At 37.0% G+C, this 14235-nt stretch overlaps 1 protein-coding gene across 1 annotated transcript in view; it reads right to left on the bottom strand.

Moving 5' to 3' along the window:
* Positions 1 to 12979, bottom strand: part of wdr18 (WD repeat domain 18) — a 110193-nt gene extending 97214 nt beyond the window's left edge. Inside the window, exons 1-3 of the mRNA XM_007240181.4 lie at positions 12736 to 12979; positions 9445 to 9555; positions 6280 to 6413 (exon numbers count right to left, since the gene is read on the bottom strand). Of these exons, the coding sequence (XP_007240243.1) occupies positions 6280 to 6413; positions 9445 to 9555; positions 12736 to 12945 (455 nt within the window). The 5' untranslated portion in view covers positions 12946 to 12979. The remainder of the gene's footprint in view (positions 1 to 6279; positions 6414 to 9444; positions 9556 to 12735) is intronic.
* Positions 12980 to 14235: the final 1256 nt, after the last annotated feature.

Below are 14235 nucleotides of genomic sequence, written 5' to 3'. Positions count from 1 at the left end.
GCAGGAGAATAAAACACTCTTCCTCACATTCACAGCAGCATGAGAGGAGACGAAAAAGACAAATGCAAATAGATCTGACTAAACTAAAACTAATCCACTACATATACTGTATGTTGCAAGGGTGGCGTGCCCCTACAAAATGATTTGCTGCTTCAGAGTTTTAGGAAACATCACAAAACTCATTAATTGACACCTTCCTAAAATAATCACATAACTGTTTTCTAAAAGATTTTTTAAAAATGTAACACTCTTGACATAGGCCATTACACTAAAGGGGTGAAATCAAATGATCTGATCAGCAGAAAAATGACTTATGCGATTATTTTAAACTTAAACCTGTTAACTTGTAGTTTCGCAGGCTGTTAACTCTGATGAACTTATCCTGTGCAACAGAGGTAACTCTTGGTCTTTCATTTCTGGGACAGTCTTGATGAGAGCCAGTTTCATCATGACGTTTTTGATGGTCTTTGCGACTGCACTTTGCGGGAACACTTTCCTGCTCTTAATATTTTTCAAATTGTAAAAAGTATTTTTTTTCTTTACTTGAGTTGAGTAGTTCTTGCGATAATATGGATTAGAACATTGCTGAAATAGAGCTATTCACTGTATACCAACTATTATACCTCTTCACAACACAACTCAAACCCATTAAGAGGCAAGAAATGCAAGTAATTACCTCTTAAAAAAATAGTTCAGCGCAGCTGTTAACTGAAAGCCATTCCAGGTGACTCTACCTCATAAAACTGACTGAGTAAATCCAGCCAAGATGTTCAAAGCTGTCATCTAAGCAAAAGGTTCTACTTTGAAGAATCTAAAATAAAATATATATATTCTGGTTTGTTTAACACTTTTTTGCTCACCAAATATTTTTTTCTTCATAGCTTGTAATACTTTGGTATTAATTCACAATGCAGAACATTATAAAAAAATGGAAAAAAAAAAAACAAACAAACTGTGAATTAAAAAACTTAAACTATAAAAGATGATTACATGAAATAAAATAAAAATAGAAAAGGAACAAAGACAAAAAAACACTATAAGCAGAATTATTTGTATACTTAGTATTTGTAGTATTTTATTTTCCACTTTTACCAAAGGTTTTTGAACTTTCATTGATGCAGCATCACTAAATAGCTAGCAAGGTTGGAGGAAAGTGCCAGATCCAAAGCTCTGATACAGCACCTAGCAGATGCCTGTGCTGAACGACATAATCTTAAAAGTGAATCTTGAATCTAAGATCGTGCTGCTTGCAATCAGCAGCCAGAGTCTGAGAGAGCACAATTGGCCTTGCTTTCTCAGAGTGGTTAGATGATTATCTCTTATCATATCCCACTTAGTGTGACCCTGGTCGGCACAGGCTTCTGTTGGCCTCTTCTGTCTGTATCAGAACTGGAGAGCCCACGCTTTCCTTTGAGCGCTGGCTGCTTAATGATGCTGCTTTAGGCAGCTGGTTGTAAAAAAGTGGTGGCTGACTTAATGTTTCTTGGTGAAGGCATACACAAGTCTTCACCCTGCTAGTGCTGGAGGCATTAGTAGTAATATGGGAATTGAGTAATTAGTCATCAAATCGAGAGAAAATTAGGTAAAATTAGAGATTTTTTTACCTTGATAATAAACTGTACGTAAGGCCTATTTTCATTCACTTTTGACTTCTTATTTTTGCTGCATTGAAAAATGTATTAAACAGAGGCCTTACAAGTACAGTAGCGAATTAAATTCTGAATTTTGTGAATCGTTACTTTTCTGACTGTGAGGGAATGCTTTTACCCTGTAGACCCACCCCTAACAAATCATTTAAAAATCTACAGTAGAAGCAAACCAGCGGAAAACACAGATTCAAGGCGCTTCCGAGCTTCAAATGCAAAGCAGAGTTCACCCACCACCGCTTGAATTTTTAGCCAAGACCTTGTGGCTCTTTGAGATGGTGGAGGAATTTTAATTCGGGGGTCCGGCCTGGCGGAGAGCCCGTTCTGCGGCCAGTTATGGAGACAGAATAAAAGATGCACGTCATCTCCCTTCAAAAACGCCACTGTATGAGTGATACTGAATTATTTATTTCTCTCATGGCAGGACTGGTGCACCTTCTATCCTCCTCGATATATTATCGCCCAAGGTCCGTCTCCTTAGAGCAGTAAAGCATATTATGCTGTGCTATCAAACAAACATGACATATGCTTTCATCCAGCATTCAAGGGAAGTTCACACCTCAATGGGGGAAAAAAACACACCAGCCTCCTCCTTCAACTTTCAGTTCATGGAAACTGCGGCTCTGCAATCAATCAGGCTTGGTCCAAGTGTCCATTAGCGCTAAGCACTCTGTATTTTCCAGTGAGGGTAATCCCTTGAACTTCTGGCATTCATCAAATTAACAGTGGATCGGTGCTGTCCAGCAAAACACTCCAATCCAGCAGTCTCTCAGTCTCTCTAATGACCTGTGATTATTAGCTAACAAGCTGGCAGATGAGGTGTCGTCACTATAGAACTGGGCGATATGTTTTTTTTTCTTTCTTTTCTTTTTTTATTAATATATATTTTTTTAAATGTATCACAATACTTCACGATAGGGGGTGGGAACTGCACCTAATTCACTTCGCACCCCTTAACCAGAGAGCTGGCAGAATATCCCCTAGTTTAAATGGCAGCGCCTGTGTGGATAACTAAACTCACACACCTCCCTGAACAAACAGTGAAAGCAATCAACAAAATGGCTGTTTTACTAAAATGCTACTGTAACTGGATTAAGGGTGATGTGCACAACATGGAAGGTAGCTAGCTAACTGCTTTTGCTGTATTGAAAACTCACGTGTTAGCTAGCATGCTAGCTAGTTAGTTACTAAACTTAGTAAATTTGGAAAAATATCTTCTGTAGTTCAACAACAGTCCTCCTTAAAGACTTTACTAAACTACCTGTACAGGTAAATTACTTGGGAAAATCATTCTTCTTCAACTTTTGTATTCTAAGCAGTGTCTTAAAGAAAAGTTCAGAACACTTGTGTACTTTTGTGTACACATTAATCTGGAATATCAAATCAAGTATAAAATTAATGTTAAACGTTAAATACAGTCTAGCTAAGCACTCCAGCTAAATGTTCACTCTTGTCAGACTAGGCTCACCATGGTAGGATATTAGCTAGCTGGCTAAGCTGGCTACTCAAAAGAGCTTTGGTTTGACTAATGTTCCCTCCACTCGTTTTGATGTTAAACTGAGAAAATAACCAGTTCAGGGTTTATCAAGTCATAGCTGGAGAGCCAGGTTTAGATAGCTTGCTGTCTCTTTGCTAATGTTTATCTGATTAGATTGTCTGGCTGGGTAATATTAATATGGCTAGCCTTAGCTAGCTAGTTAGCACAGTAGTATCTTAAATTGAAATGGAGATCTCTGTTAGCTAATGTCAGCAGCTAACTGAAGCACTTTACTCACTCAAATAAACTGTTTTTTTAGGAGAGAAATCTGTGTAGATTAATATCCAGCACTTGTTTGACTCATTAAAAGAATATATATATATATATATATATATATATATATATATATATATATATATATATATATATATATATATGTTTTTTTTTGTTTGTTAGTTTTAACGATTTTATTAACTTAGCTTACCTTTACATATTGAATTAGAAGGAACACCCTGTTAATTACTAGTGTTGCATAACGTGCCTTATTTAAGAAAATAGACCAAAAAATATTTGTATATTGATGGTGCCTCATAATTCAAGGATTCAAGGAGGAGATTTTTATTGTCATTCGCATCACGTGTGGTACATGAGGTGGAACGAAATTGTGATCTCACGATCCAGTTTTACACCCCAAGAGCTGTTGTTAATAGATATATAGATAAAAAAAAGAATACAATAAAAGAAATAGAATATACAAAATAGATAGATAAATATCCCAAAGAATAAAAAAAATAAATAGAGAGTAGAAGGTTCAGCAACATGAAGTCCAGGTCCATAATACGGTGCCTTATAGAGCAATATATATGTACACTGGATTTTGTCCCATTTCTGGTTATTTACTGGACCTGAAGAAATTAAATGGCAGTAATAAATGGAAAAATATGGGGATGTTCTTAAACTTTTGACCGGTAGTGTACATTTTCTTTGTTTTTATGCTTTTTAAACAAAGTAGACATATCAGTCCATTCATGTTAAAGGTGATGATTGAGGTTATGTCCATGTTATATTTTGTATTATATTAGGGATGATAAGTCAATAATGTAATTATTGTGACAGGCCCAGCTGACTGAGTCGCCAACTGTCAAGCCGCCTGCAGGCATTCTCCTCATCCACTTCATACATCCACCAGTCCATTATCTGCACTACCTGTCAGAGAAACCAAAACCTAAAAACCTACCTTATATTCATATATTCCAGCAAATATACAGCTTCTCCCAGCAATAAGATCACCACACACACTAATATTATCTTCAGAATGAAATCTCCACTCCATTTACATTCCTTTTACCCATTTATTGTTATTATGTAGCCGAGGTCTTCTCAAGGAAACAGATCAAAAGACTGAACCTCTTTCCCATTTATTCCACTGATTTCAACAAGTAAAAAAGACATACACTGCCATCTACTGACCGAGATCTGAGAAAAGGAAGTCCAGCTAACAGCCTCAAGATGAAGGACTTTCTGATAAATTCAAGTCAAAATCCTGTCCACCGCTGATCTGTATTCAGTGTACACAGCCCAGAAAAAATGGCTATGATCATTACAGCCCCTTAATGGCAGAGCAGATTTACTCCTCAGCTCTCCATCTTCAGGGATATTCACTCTAATTACACTGAAAAGAGCCAAGTCATCATAACTTCAAGCGTCTGATCACTTTACAGCAGGCAGGCCTCACATATATTAAAGAGACACGAGCTGGAACTCTGATCTGCTCTCTGGGGATCAGAGGAATTGACAAAAAATCTAAACAACAAATGCAATTGAAAAAGTTTAATACAGGTGTTAGTTAGATAAAACTGACATTGCGATATTCTGTTGCTCCACAAAATATATTTCAATATTAAATTTTAGCAGACGATCAGAACAGATGACCCAACATCTCCTGATATTAATATTGCCCTGTGTGTATCGAATTGTTGCAGAAATAATAAAAAAGAAAGAAAAAGAAAGAAAAAGAAAGGGTTGTCCTTATATATTGTTCAACACATCAACAGTGTACGTATTGTGACAGGGCAAGTAGAATGTGTTAAACTAAACTTTTAACATCAAAAACTGGATACCCCTCTTAAGAGCCCATCACTCCACCCAGTAGCTCAGTAACTCTATAGGAAATTCACAGTTTGGTTCACACCAAGGTTCGGTACGTTTTAGTATGGTTGGAAGAAAAATAAAAAGGCCTCAGCTTTATGAAGTTTACAGTAAGCTCCAAACGGAAAAAACCCAATGTTCTTTGAAAATACTTCAAAAATGGCTTGGGACCTGTCTGATTTTACATCTAGAGGCTGCTTAAAAGCAGTGGGATACATGGTTGGGTTGAAGTTACTTTTTTGTGCACGTAGCAACACCTAAGCAACCACATAGCAACAACATAGCTACACCTTAGCAGCTATAATGGATACCATAGCAACAACATAGCAACCAACACGGACACCATAGCAACACCATAGCAACTTCTATAACGAACTGTGGGACCCATTTTAGCTGTGCAACCATCCTGAAGCAAACGCACTTTTCTATAGTCATTATTGTCTTAATTTTTACAATTTCTTGAGACTTTATTGTGGTGCGTCATCGTGTGTGCACATTTTTTTTTTATATATTCAGCAAAAAATAAATAAATAAATTTGAAATATGAATGATAATAAAGAACAGTGTAATTTTTGCAGACTAATATCTGATCTAAACAACACTGCCATTCCCCCCCCTCATCCTGCATCTGAAGCCCTGGGCCCTGTTCTCATCTCATGGTAGAGCTCATCTTATCACAGCAGTAAAAACAGCTAATAAAAGAGGTGTAATAGGCATTACGAGACAAAACGAACATCACAAACATCATAAAAATCAACGGCACTGCAAATTCACCCAGCACCGTAATACCCGTGCCTCGTTTCTGAGAAGCGATGATGGCTGCTGTAATGCTGGTGATAAATGGGGACTCAGGTGCTTATATCCACAGTTTGAGCTGGATGAGTCGACGGCAAAAGCCTGGGAATTGGCTCTGGATGAGCACTGCCAATTTGACACCATTAGTAGGCATTCAAATTTCTATTGACATTGGAAATGAGAGAAAGAGAAGGAGTAAATTATCCAGCATACCTGGCGAGATTCCATACAAGCGCCAGATTGTCCTTTCCTCCCGACACGAAGTGGCTGCTGTCATCTGTGAAGTGCACGCAGCTCAGGTCCTGATAGTGACGATTCAAAATGACCAGCAGGTTTCCTGTTGAGACCTACAGCAAAGATAATGCAGATTTTAAAAAAGACTGAAGATGTGTCTTAAAAAGTCAGTACAGCACTATATATATATATATAAAACACAGCAAGGGTGGGTAAAATTCAATAAATAAATAAGTGAATAAAAAAGAGATCCATATTGATTCATATAATGCTGAAATCTATCTTTAAAAGTGCATATTATTCCTCTGTGGGTGCATAAATATATAAACACCTTAAACAGTGTGAGACCAGACACATTTTTTGTGCACAGAGATCTGGCCTGCTCTAAAATTGATTATAATAGACCTAAAATAAATCTGACACACAATCTTTACTAATAAATTGTGTGCCAGATCCTGAGAGCTCTATTGGTTAGGGCTAAATTACTGAATTAACTCTGAGCTGATGTATTTGTTAGCTTAAAATAGAATTTCTCCATCAAAAATACTGAAACACAAAGATTTTTAGACCAAATTTTCATGACTTTTCCTAAACTTTCTGGTTGTTTTTATTTTTTCCAAAACTTATCCAGGCCTTGGAATTGCTATTTTCAAATTCCATGACTTTTCCAGGTTTTTTACTACCGTACAAACTCTGAATGATGGAGCGGGTTTAGAGAGCCTTAAACAAATCACTTTTTGTATCTGAAGAAAAGCTGTAACTAAAACAGAAATCCCTAAATGAAACGGTATTGAATCAGAAGTCAAATCAAATTGGGACCTTGTGAACAGACTCTAAATGGAAACTGTAAAAAAATACATAAATCAATAAAAAAGTTGATGTAAACAGTTGGCTTTGAGCCAATACATTCACTTTTACTAAATGGTAATTTAACAGGAAGTTTGTCCAGTATGACAGCAGATGAATCAAAATCTCAGGTAAACTGATGAAGAGACACAAAACAATGCATGAGTATTTATAGGGAGGTATAAACCTAAGCTGATACATTACCGGGAAATGCAGAGGATTACAGACTGAAAAGCATTACAGTCTTTATTCAGTATTTAAGGCTCTTGTATACATGCCAGCTGCACTGCTTATGCAGCATCCTTTTAGGAATGAACACTATACATATGCAAAGTGCAGTACAAACAATAATAGTAGAGCCAATGCAGGAACTCGGCAGCATAAAAATGGGGGAAAGTTTTGAAGAAAGGCTGTCTGACCAAATCTGCAATTACTCACAATAAAAAAGAAGTTATTGCGACAGCAGAATAACAAACATGCTCATCAGAAATAAAAGCGCAAGTGAAAAACTGTGGAAGACTGCTCAGTGTAGTCTGATGTGCCCTCTAGTGGAAGCATCTAGTAACATGTGTAGCACATATGCATGTAAGAGAATAGTTATGCTAATAAATTCATTAAAATTAATAAAATCTGCTAATCCTAACAATCTGTATGCTAGGGATGGGCGATATAGCCATAAAAACATATAATATTTCATCATGTATATTAATTAATTAATATATATTAATTAACCACTCCAGATGATCCAGAACGCAGCAGCACGTCTGGTCTTCAACCAGCCAAAACGGGCTCATGTCACCCCGCTGCTCATTGAGCTCCATTGGCTACCAGTTGATGCTCGTATCAAATTCAAAGCTCTTACAATCGCCTACAAGGTGATGACAGAACAGGCTCCTTCCTACCTGCACTCACTCCTGAAGGCTTACGCTACCTCCCGGCCGCTGCGCTCCTCCAATGAACGTCGCCTCGCTTTGCCAAACATTCACACAAAGCAATCCAGACTGTTCTCATACAGAGTTCCCCAATGGTGGAACAAACTACCTTCCACTACCAGATCAGGAGAATCTCTCACTATCTTTAAGAAACTCCTGAAGACAGAGCTCTTCAAAGAGCACTTACTCTCCTAACACCTCTAACACACTAACTACTTCTAACCTCATTTCCTTCTTCCCCTCCTTCACTCCTCTATCCTATTATTCCCCTTGACCTCCTTTTATCCCTATCCAAAGATGTTTTACCTTTAAACTTATTTTACATTGTACTTGACTATTGTAAGTCACTTTGGACAAAAGCGTCTGCCAAATGTAATGTAATGTAATGTAATTATCTGGCCAATGTAAAAAAAAAAATAATAATAAAATAATAATAATAAAATAATTAATAATAATTTATGCAAGTACATGCCATTGCAGGTATGACCTGGTAGGTGAACCTTCTGGGATTACTTGGATTTGTGCATAAATCAGTCTTAAATAAATGTGTCACAACAATATATAAACAGTGTGCTTAAACAAATAACACACAAAAAATGATATGTTTGCATGGTTTTATTGAACACAACATGTGTTTGTCTATTGTTGACTTCAGAACACATTTAATGACCAATTTATGCAGAAATCCAAGTAATCACAAAGGGTTTACATAGTTTTTCTTGCAACTGTATTTATATTGGGTATGATACAATATGGCTCACCCCTACTGCACACATCCAAGTGCTAGCTCTTCTGCCGTTCAGAGATAAGTATTTTCGTCCTGTAGCCTGCTGCTAACTCCGGCTACCACTGCTGGGGCAGCATTAGCATTAGTATTAGCATTAGCCGCTAAGTGCTAGCTATACCTGTTCCTTACTAGTGTCGCATAGTGCGCCTTATAGTCCGGTGCGCCTTATGTATGAAAATAGACCAGAAAATAGACGTTCATTTCGCCTTATAGTGCAAAAAATACGGTAATCTACAGTTACAGCAGATACAGGAACCACCAGCATAATCTGAGTTTGTCTGAACTGTCCATATTGCTGCATTTCTTATTTTTCTTTTTTTATTCTTCTACTGCTGAATGGCTTATTTTATGAATGGCCTACCCCAACATCCAGCAATTTGTCTGAAAGTCTGAACCATCTAGAAAAGTGCTTCCACGCTGTAAAACGAATCCGAGAACCATAATTCAGTCAATCTAAATATAGTCCTGATCGTGGTTTGCAACTTTTATACTTGCTATTTTGGTTTTGGGTCAAACTGAAAAGTCAGAAGGTGTGAAAGCACTCTTGATGAGAAAGTTGTATCTTGGTTGGTTGCTCACCTCCCACAGGTATATAGCTTCAGCAATGCCTGCCAGCACATACAGGCCGTTGGGAGACGCTGTTAGGCAGGTGACAATCCCAGGACACACAATTTTCTGCTGCAGCTGATCCTGAGAGTCAGATAAGGCAAGAGAAATAGAGAGAGAAAGAGGAAATGGGTTGAGAGACACTGAAGGTTTATGAGATTTATCTTACATCCATCTACAGCATACACAGTGATATGAAAAGATACACTTTCAATCAGTATCAGTATAAGTAGAGTCTCTTTCTTTATGTACAGCTCTGGAAAAAATAAGAGACCACTTAAAAATTATGAGTTTCTTTGATTTTATCAAATTGAAAACCTCTGGAATATAATCAAGAGGAAGATGGATGATCACAAGCCATCAAACCAAACTGAACTGCTTGAAGTTATCGAAAAGCAATGTGTAAGACTGGTGGAGGAGAACATGCCAAGATGCATGAAAGCTGTGATTAAAACAACCAAATATTAATTTCTTGATGAATATGAACTTGTTTTCTTTGCATTATTTGAGGTCTGAGAGCTCTGCATCTTTTTTTGTTATTTCATACATTTCTCATTTTCTGTAAATAAATGCCCTAAATGACAATATTTTTGTTTGGAGAAATGTTGTCTGTAGTTTATGGAATAAAACAACAATGTTTATTTTACTTAAACATATACCTATAAATAGCAAAATCAGAGAAACTGATGTCTTAATTTTTTCCAGAGCTGTATATTCATAAAAATAAGCAAGCCTCTATATAAACACACTTCTGCACATGTATGGCACAATTACTGCATTAGAACTTCCTGAAATTGGGCTATTGTTGCTAGTGTGTTTGATATTTATTAGCTACAAGGGTTCTTTTAACTACATATTGATTGCAGGTCACAATGATCTGGGGCATGGCTGAGCCTTCCCCTTCCTGCATTTGTTTTTTTTCTCATGAGAAAGTAAGAGAACTGACATAAAAGAGAAAGCACCACTGTGAACCCACATACAGTGGCATGAAAAAGTATTTGCCCCCTTACAGATTTCTTTTGTTTTTGCTTTTTTGTAATACTTATTTTTTTTTTTTTCAGATTAAACAAACAAACTTTAATATCAGACAAATATAACCTGAGTAAATATAAAAAACCCTTTTAAATGATTATTTATAAATTAACTGACTAATCATACTTTTTGAAAGCAGAGTTAAATTTTACTACTAACCCCAACCAGGACCGATTATTGCCAGACCTGTAGAATCAAGAAATCACTAAAATAGAACCTGTCTGACAACATGAAGCAGCTACAATGTCTCAAAAAACAACACATTATGCTAAAATAATGTATTATCTATCAGTCTGGAAAAGGAGAAAAGTATAAGCTTTGGGACTCCAGCAAACCATAGTGAGAGCTATTATTCACAAATGGAGAAAACATGGAACACTGGTGAACCTTCCCAGGAGTGGCCGGCCGGCCGACCAAAAATAAAAGGGCAAGGACAACTCATTCAGGAGGACACAAAAGAACCTAGAATAACACTTAAAAGAACTGAAGACCTAAGCTAAGGTCACTGTTAATGATTCAATAATAAAAATAACATAATTATTGACCTATATGTGCTGAGTCATGCTCTTAGTTTAATAACTATATATTATAACCAGACTGGCTTCAAACAGCTTTCAATTTTTTTCAAATATATACTGTCCTGACTGGAGAGTGTACTATATTGTTTGAAACTTTAACATTATGTATACTTTACTTCAAGCTACTTTAAGCTACTCATTTCAGTAAAGTGAGAGAAACGCAGTTTTCCATGACGCGAACTCTTTAAAGTTTAAACATTTTGACAGCTACCTGTCAAAGTATGTTCACACTGGTATGTGGAATTTGCTGCCATGAAACATCGTTTTAACCCTAGACTTTAAACAGTAAGATGTTTCTTCTGTTCTTATCTAAACATAACTTCTTCTTCTTCTTCTCAACAACTTTCCAATCTTATTGAATGAAGACCATTTTACCATCACAACTTGCCATTCAGTTGCCTTTCAGTTGAAGATTTTTGAATGCCATACATTTAGTTTATCTGTAATATTATCCATTCAGAAAAAAAATAATCCAACAGTTTCACATAAATGCTGTTTTTTCAAGCATTATGGAAGGTCTGCATGAGTGGGAGAGCACAACTAGATTTGAAGAGGCTTCTTTCCCAGAATAAATCCCATACATCCAACATATCGTAAAAGATGCAGCTGACCACACAGGCACAGAACAAGCCTTCCTTGCGAAGCTCAATGATCAGGTAAGTCAGGGAATACTTTGTTAGGCCACAGTGACCAGATGTATTTGTGTTTGGAGGACTAAAGATGGGGCATTTTACCCAAAGATGACACTACCAACTGTTAAGCATGGGGGTGGTAGAATCATGCTTGGTGGCTGTTATTGCTGCACCACACCATGCTCACCGGTCAGTGAGCGATTTAATTCCTGGCCTGGGCGACTGAATACTGTGCTACACCAATAAGAGTCTCTGGGCTAGACTCTTAACACTACATTGGCCCACCCTGTTATAGGAACAACCTTGTAAATCGCTCTCGATAGGAGTGTCAGATAAATGCCTTGCCAATATTTATCTGCCAGAGCAAGTTGATGAAATTAATTAGAATAGCTAGAGATGGAAAGCTATATTTGTGATGTAATGGTAACAGCTGATTATCAGCTAAAATATGCAAATACTCTTAATTTAGATAATCATGGAAGATAATCAAATTATGAGTTCCATATTTTGAAAGTTGCTACCACAGCTTGACCCCTGAGCAAGACCCCAAGACCCTCAAAGTTTGAGGCTAGATACAATTAGTTATTAATATATACCAATATGAAGATCTTGTCTGGTGTCTGGGAGTCCCAGTGTACAGTGGCTTCAAACACACATCAGAGATGTATCTAATGTTACCTCAAAGACATTGATTAAAGGGAAAAGATGCATATTTGTACTTTTCACAACTTATTTTTGCTTAAAGTCATTATTTTATGTTTTATTTTCCTTGATTACAGATATTGTATAAGTTTCCTTGAAGGTACCATCACTCTAATGACAACCTTACTACCCTGAGTGATTTAGTTTCTGTGCTTCATTCTGCTGAAGTTAGCTCAGCAGCCAGTACACAGTATTTATAATATTAACGGACTGTGAATGAAGGGTTTTCTGTATTAGCTTTAAGTATCTTAGTGTTTGTGATTCTTGCTGCTGCTGTTGCTGCTGCTGGGTGAAGATGCTCAGTACTGTCTCTCTCCCACCTTTCTTTGTATCTCCCACACGTTGATGAAGTTCTTGCCCAGCTGGGCTCCCAGTATGTACTCTCCGTTGAGGACGGTGAGCGCGCGGGGGGAGGAGTTTCCGCCGCGGTAGGACAGCAGGTTGGTTGAGGTGTGCGGGTCGAAAACCGCGCAGTTCCACAGCTGACTCGCCGAATCGGCGGATAGCACTACCTCCATGGGCGCCGACATGTTGGCTTCACAAAGCGCGATTATTTTGGAAGAAGAGGGCCGTTCGTAAAGTCGTCATTTCCGACATACGCGGGATTGTGGGTAATGTAGTTCTTAAGACAAGCCAACTCAACAGTCTCTGATTTAAAAACTAAAAACGCCATTGTGTATATTTTAGTGAAGTATAGGGCTAAAATACATATAATATATTACATTTTGATGTTTGAAAGCTTAAAATTACCTTTTTTATGATTTAAATACATCAAATCATTTACATTAAATTAATTAAGTCCTCCTCAGAAATTCCTACTTAAAAGGTTCGAGGTCATTACCTGATTTGTACTACGCATGCGCAGTAAAATAAACAGTTTTAAACAGCCGTTTACTTCCTAAATTAGTCAAAGGCTGTGACCGAACACACAGGTGGGTGGTTGAGTCGTGTTTAAAACTCCGTAAGCACACTTTTGTAAACACAGGAATTGTAACATAAAACTTAAAGATATTGAAAAATGGTTAGTGCAAAATTGAAATTTGGCTTATTTCCTTGAATTACCAGGTATTTTTAATAGATTTCCCTTGTATTTTTGACGTCAGACAATTTATACCACTCCAACTCCAATTTTCCCAGTGTTGTCGAAGTAGTAGTGACTAGAGCAAATACATTAGTACCTGGGGGACAGGGTCCTTTTAAGGCACAGTCCCAGCGTGCTTTACTTCCTCGTGGTGACTGCTCAACATTATAAAAAAATAACACCCAAAAAAAGCAAAACAACAACCCGAAAACATCTATTTCACCGCAAACTATCTTTAAAAAATAAATAAAAATAATCAAGGGCACCCCAAAGCATCATAGAAAAAGAAAAATGATTATCAATGCCAAAGCCCAGTATACTATTTATCAACTCATTCAATCCACAAGATATTATATTAAGGCTAGAAAATAATATTTTTTTGCCACAAGATAATACATTGAATATGTAAATATATATTTCACAAGATAAAGGTTATGAATACATGTAATAATTTACTAATAAGGTTTAATTGGCATAAATTCTTGGCCAATGGAATGTTTGTTCATGACCTCAAAATATTACATTGTGACCTTGTGTGTTCATGCATGTCAATGGGAGAGCAGTAGTGAGTCAGTAGTGTCCTCCCTATCTCTTCCAGGAAGTGCTTCCTCTTCTAAATCATCTCCGTTTCCAGGTCAGGCTGACTTCTGTCCACCACAAAACAAGAATCGCTCAAAATAAATAATCCTCCCTCTCTACAGAAGCTTCTGGATAAGATCATCTAAGTTGACATAAAAGA

Source organism: Astyanax mexicanus, chromosome 16 (genome assembly GCF_023375975.1).
Source record: "Astyanax mexicanus isolate ESR-SI-001 chromosome 16, AstMex3_surface, whole genome shotgun sequence".
Taxonomy (NCBI): Eukaryota; Metazoa; Chordata; class Actinopteri; order Characiformes; family Acestrorhamphidae; genus Astyanax; species Astyanax mexicanus.
The sequence above is the reverse complement of the archived record's forward strand: the minus strand, read 5'-3'. Positions and strand labels throughout refer to the sequence as shown.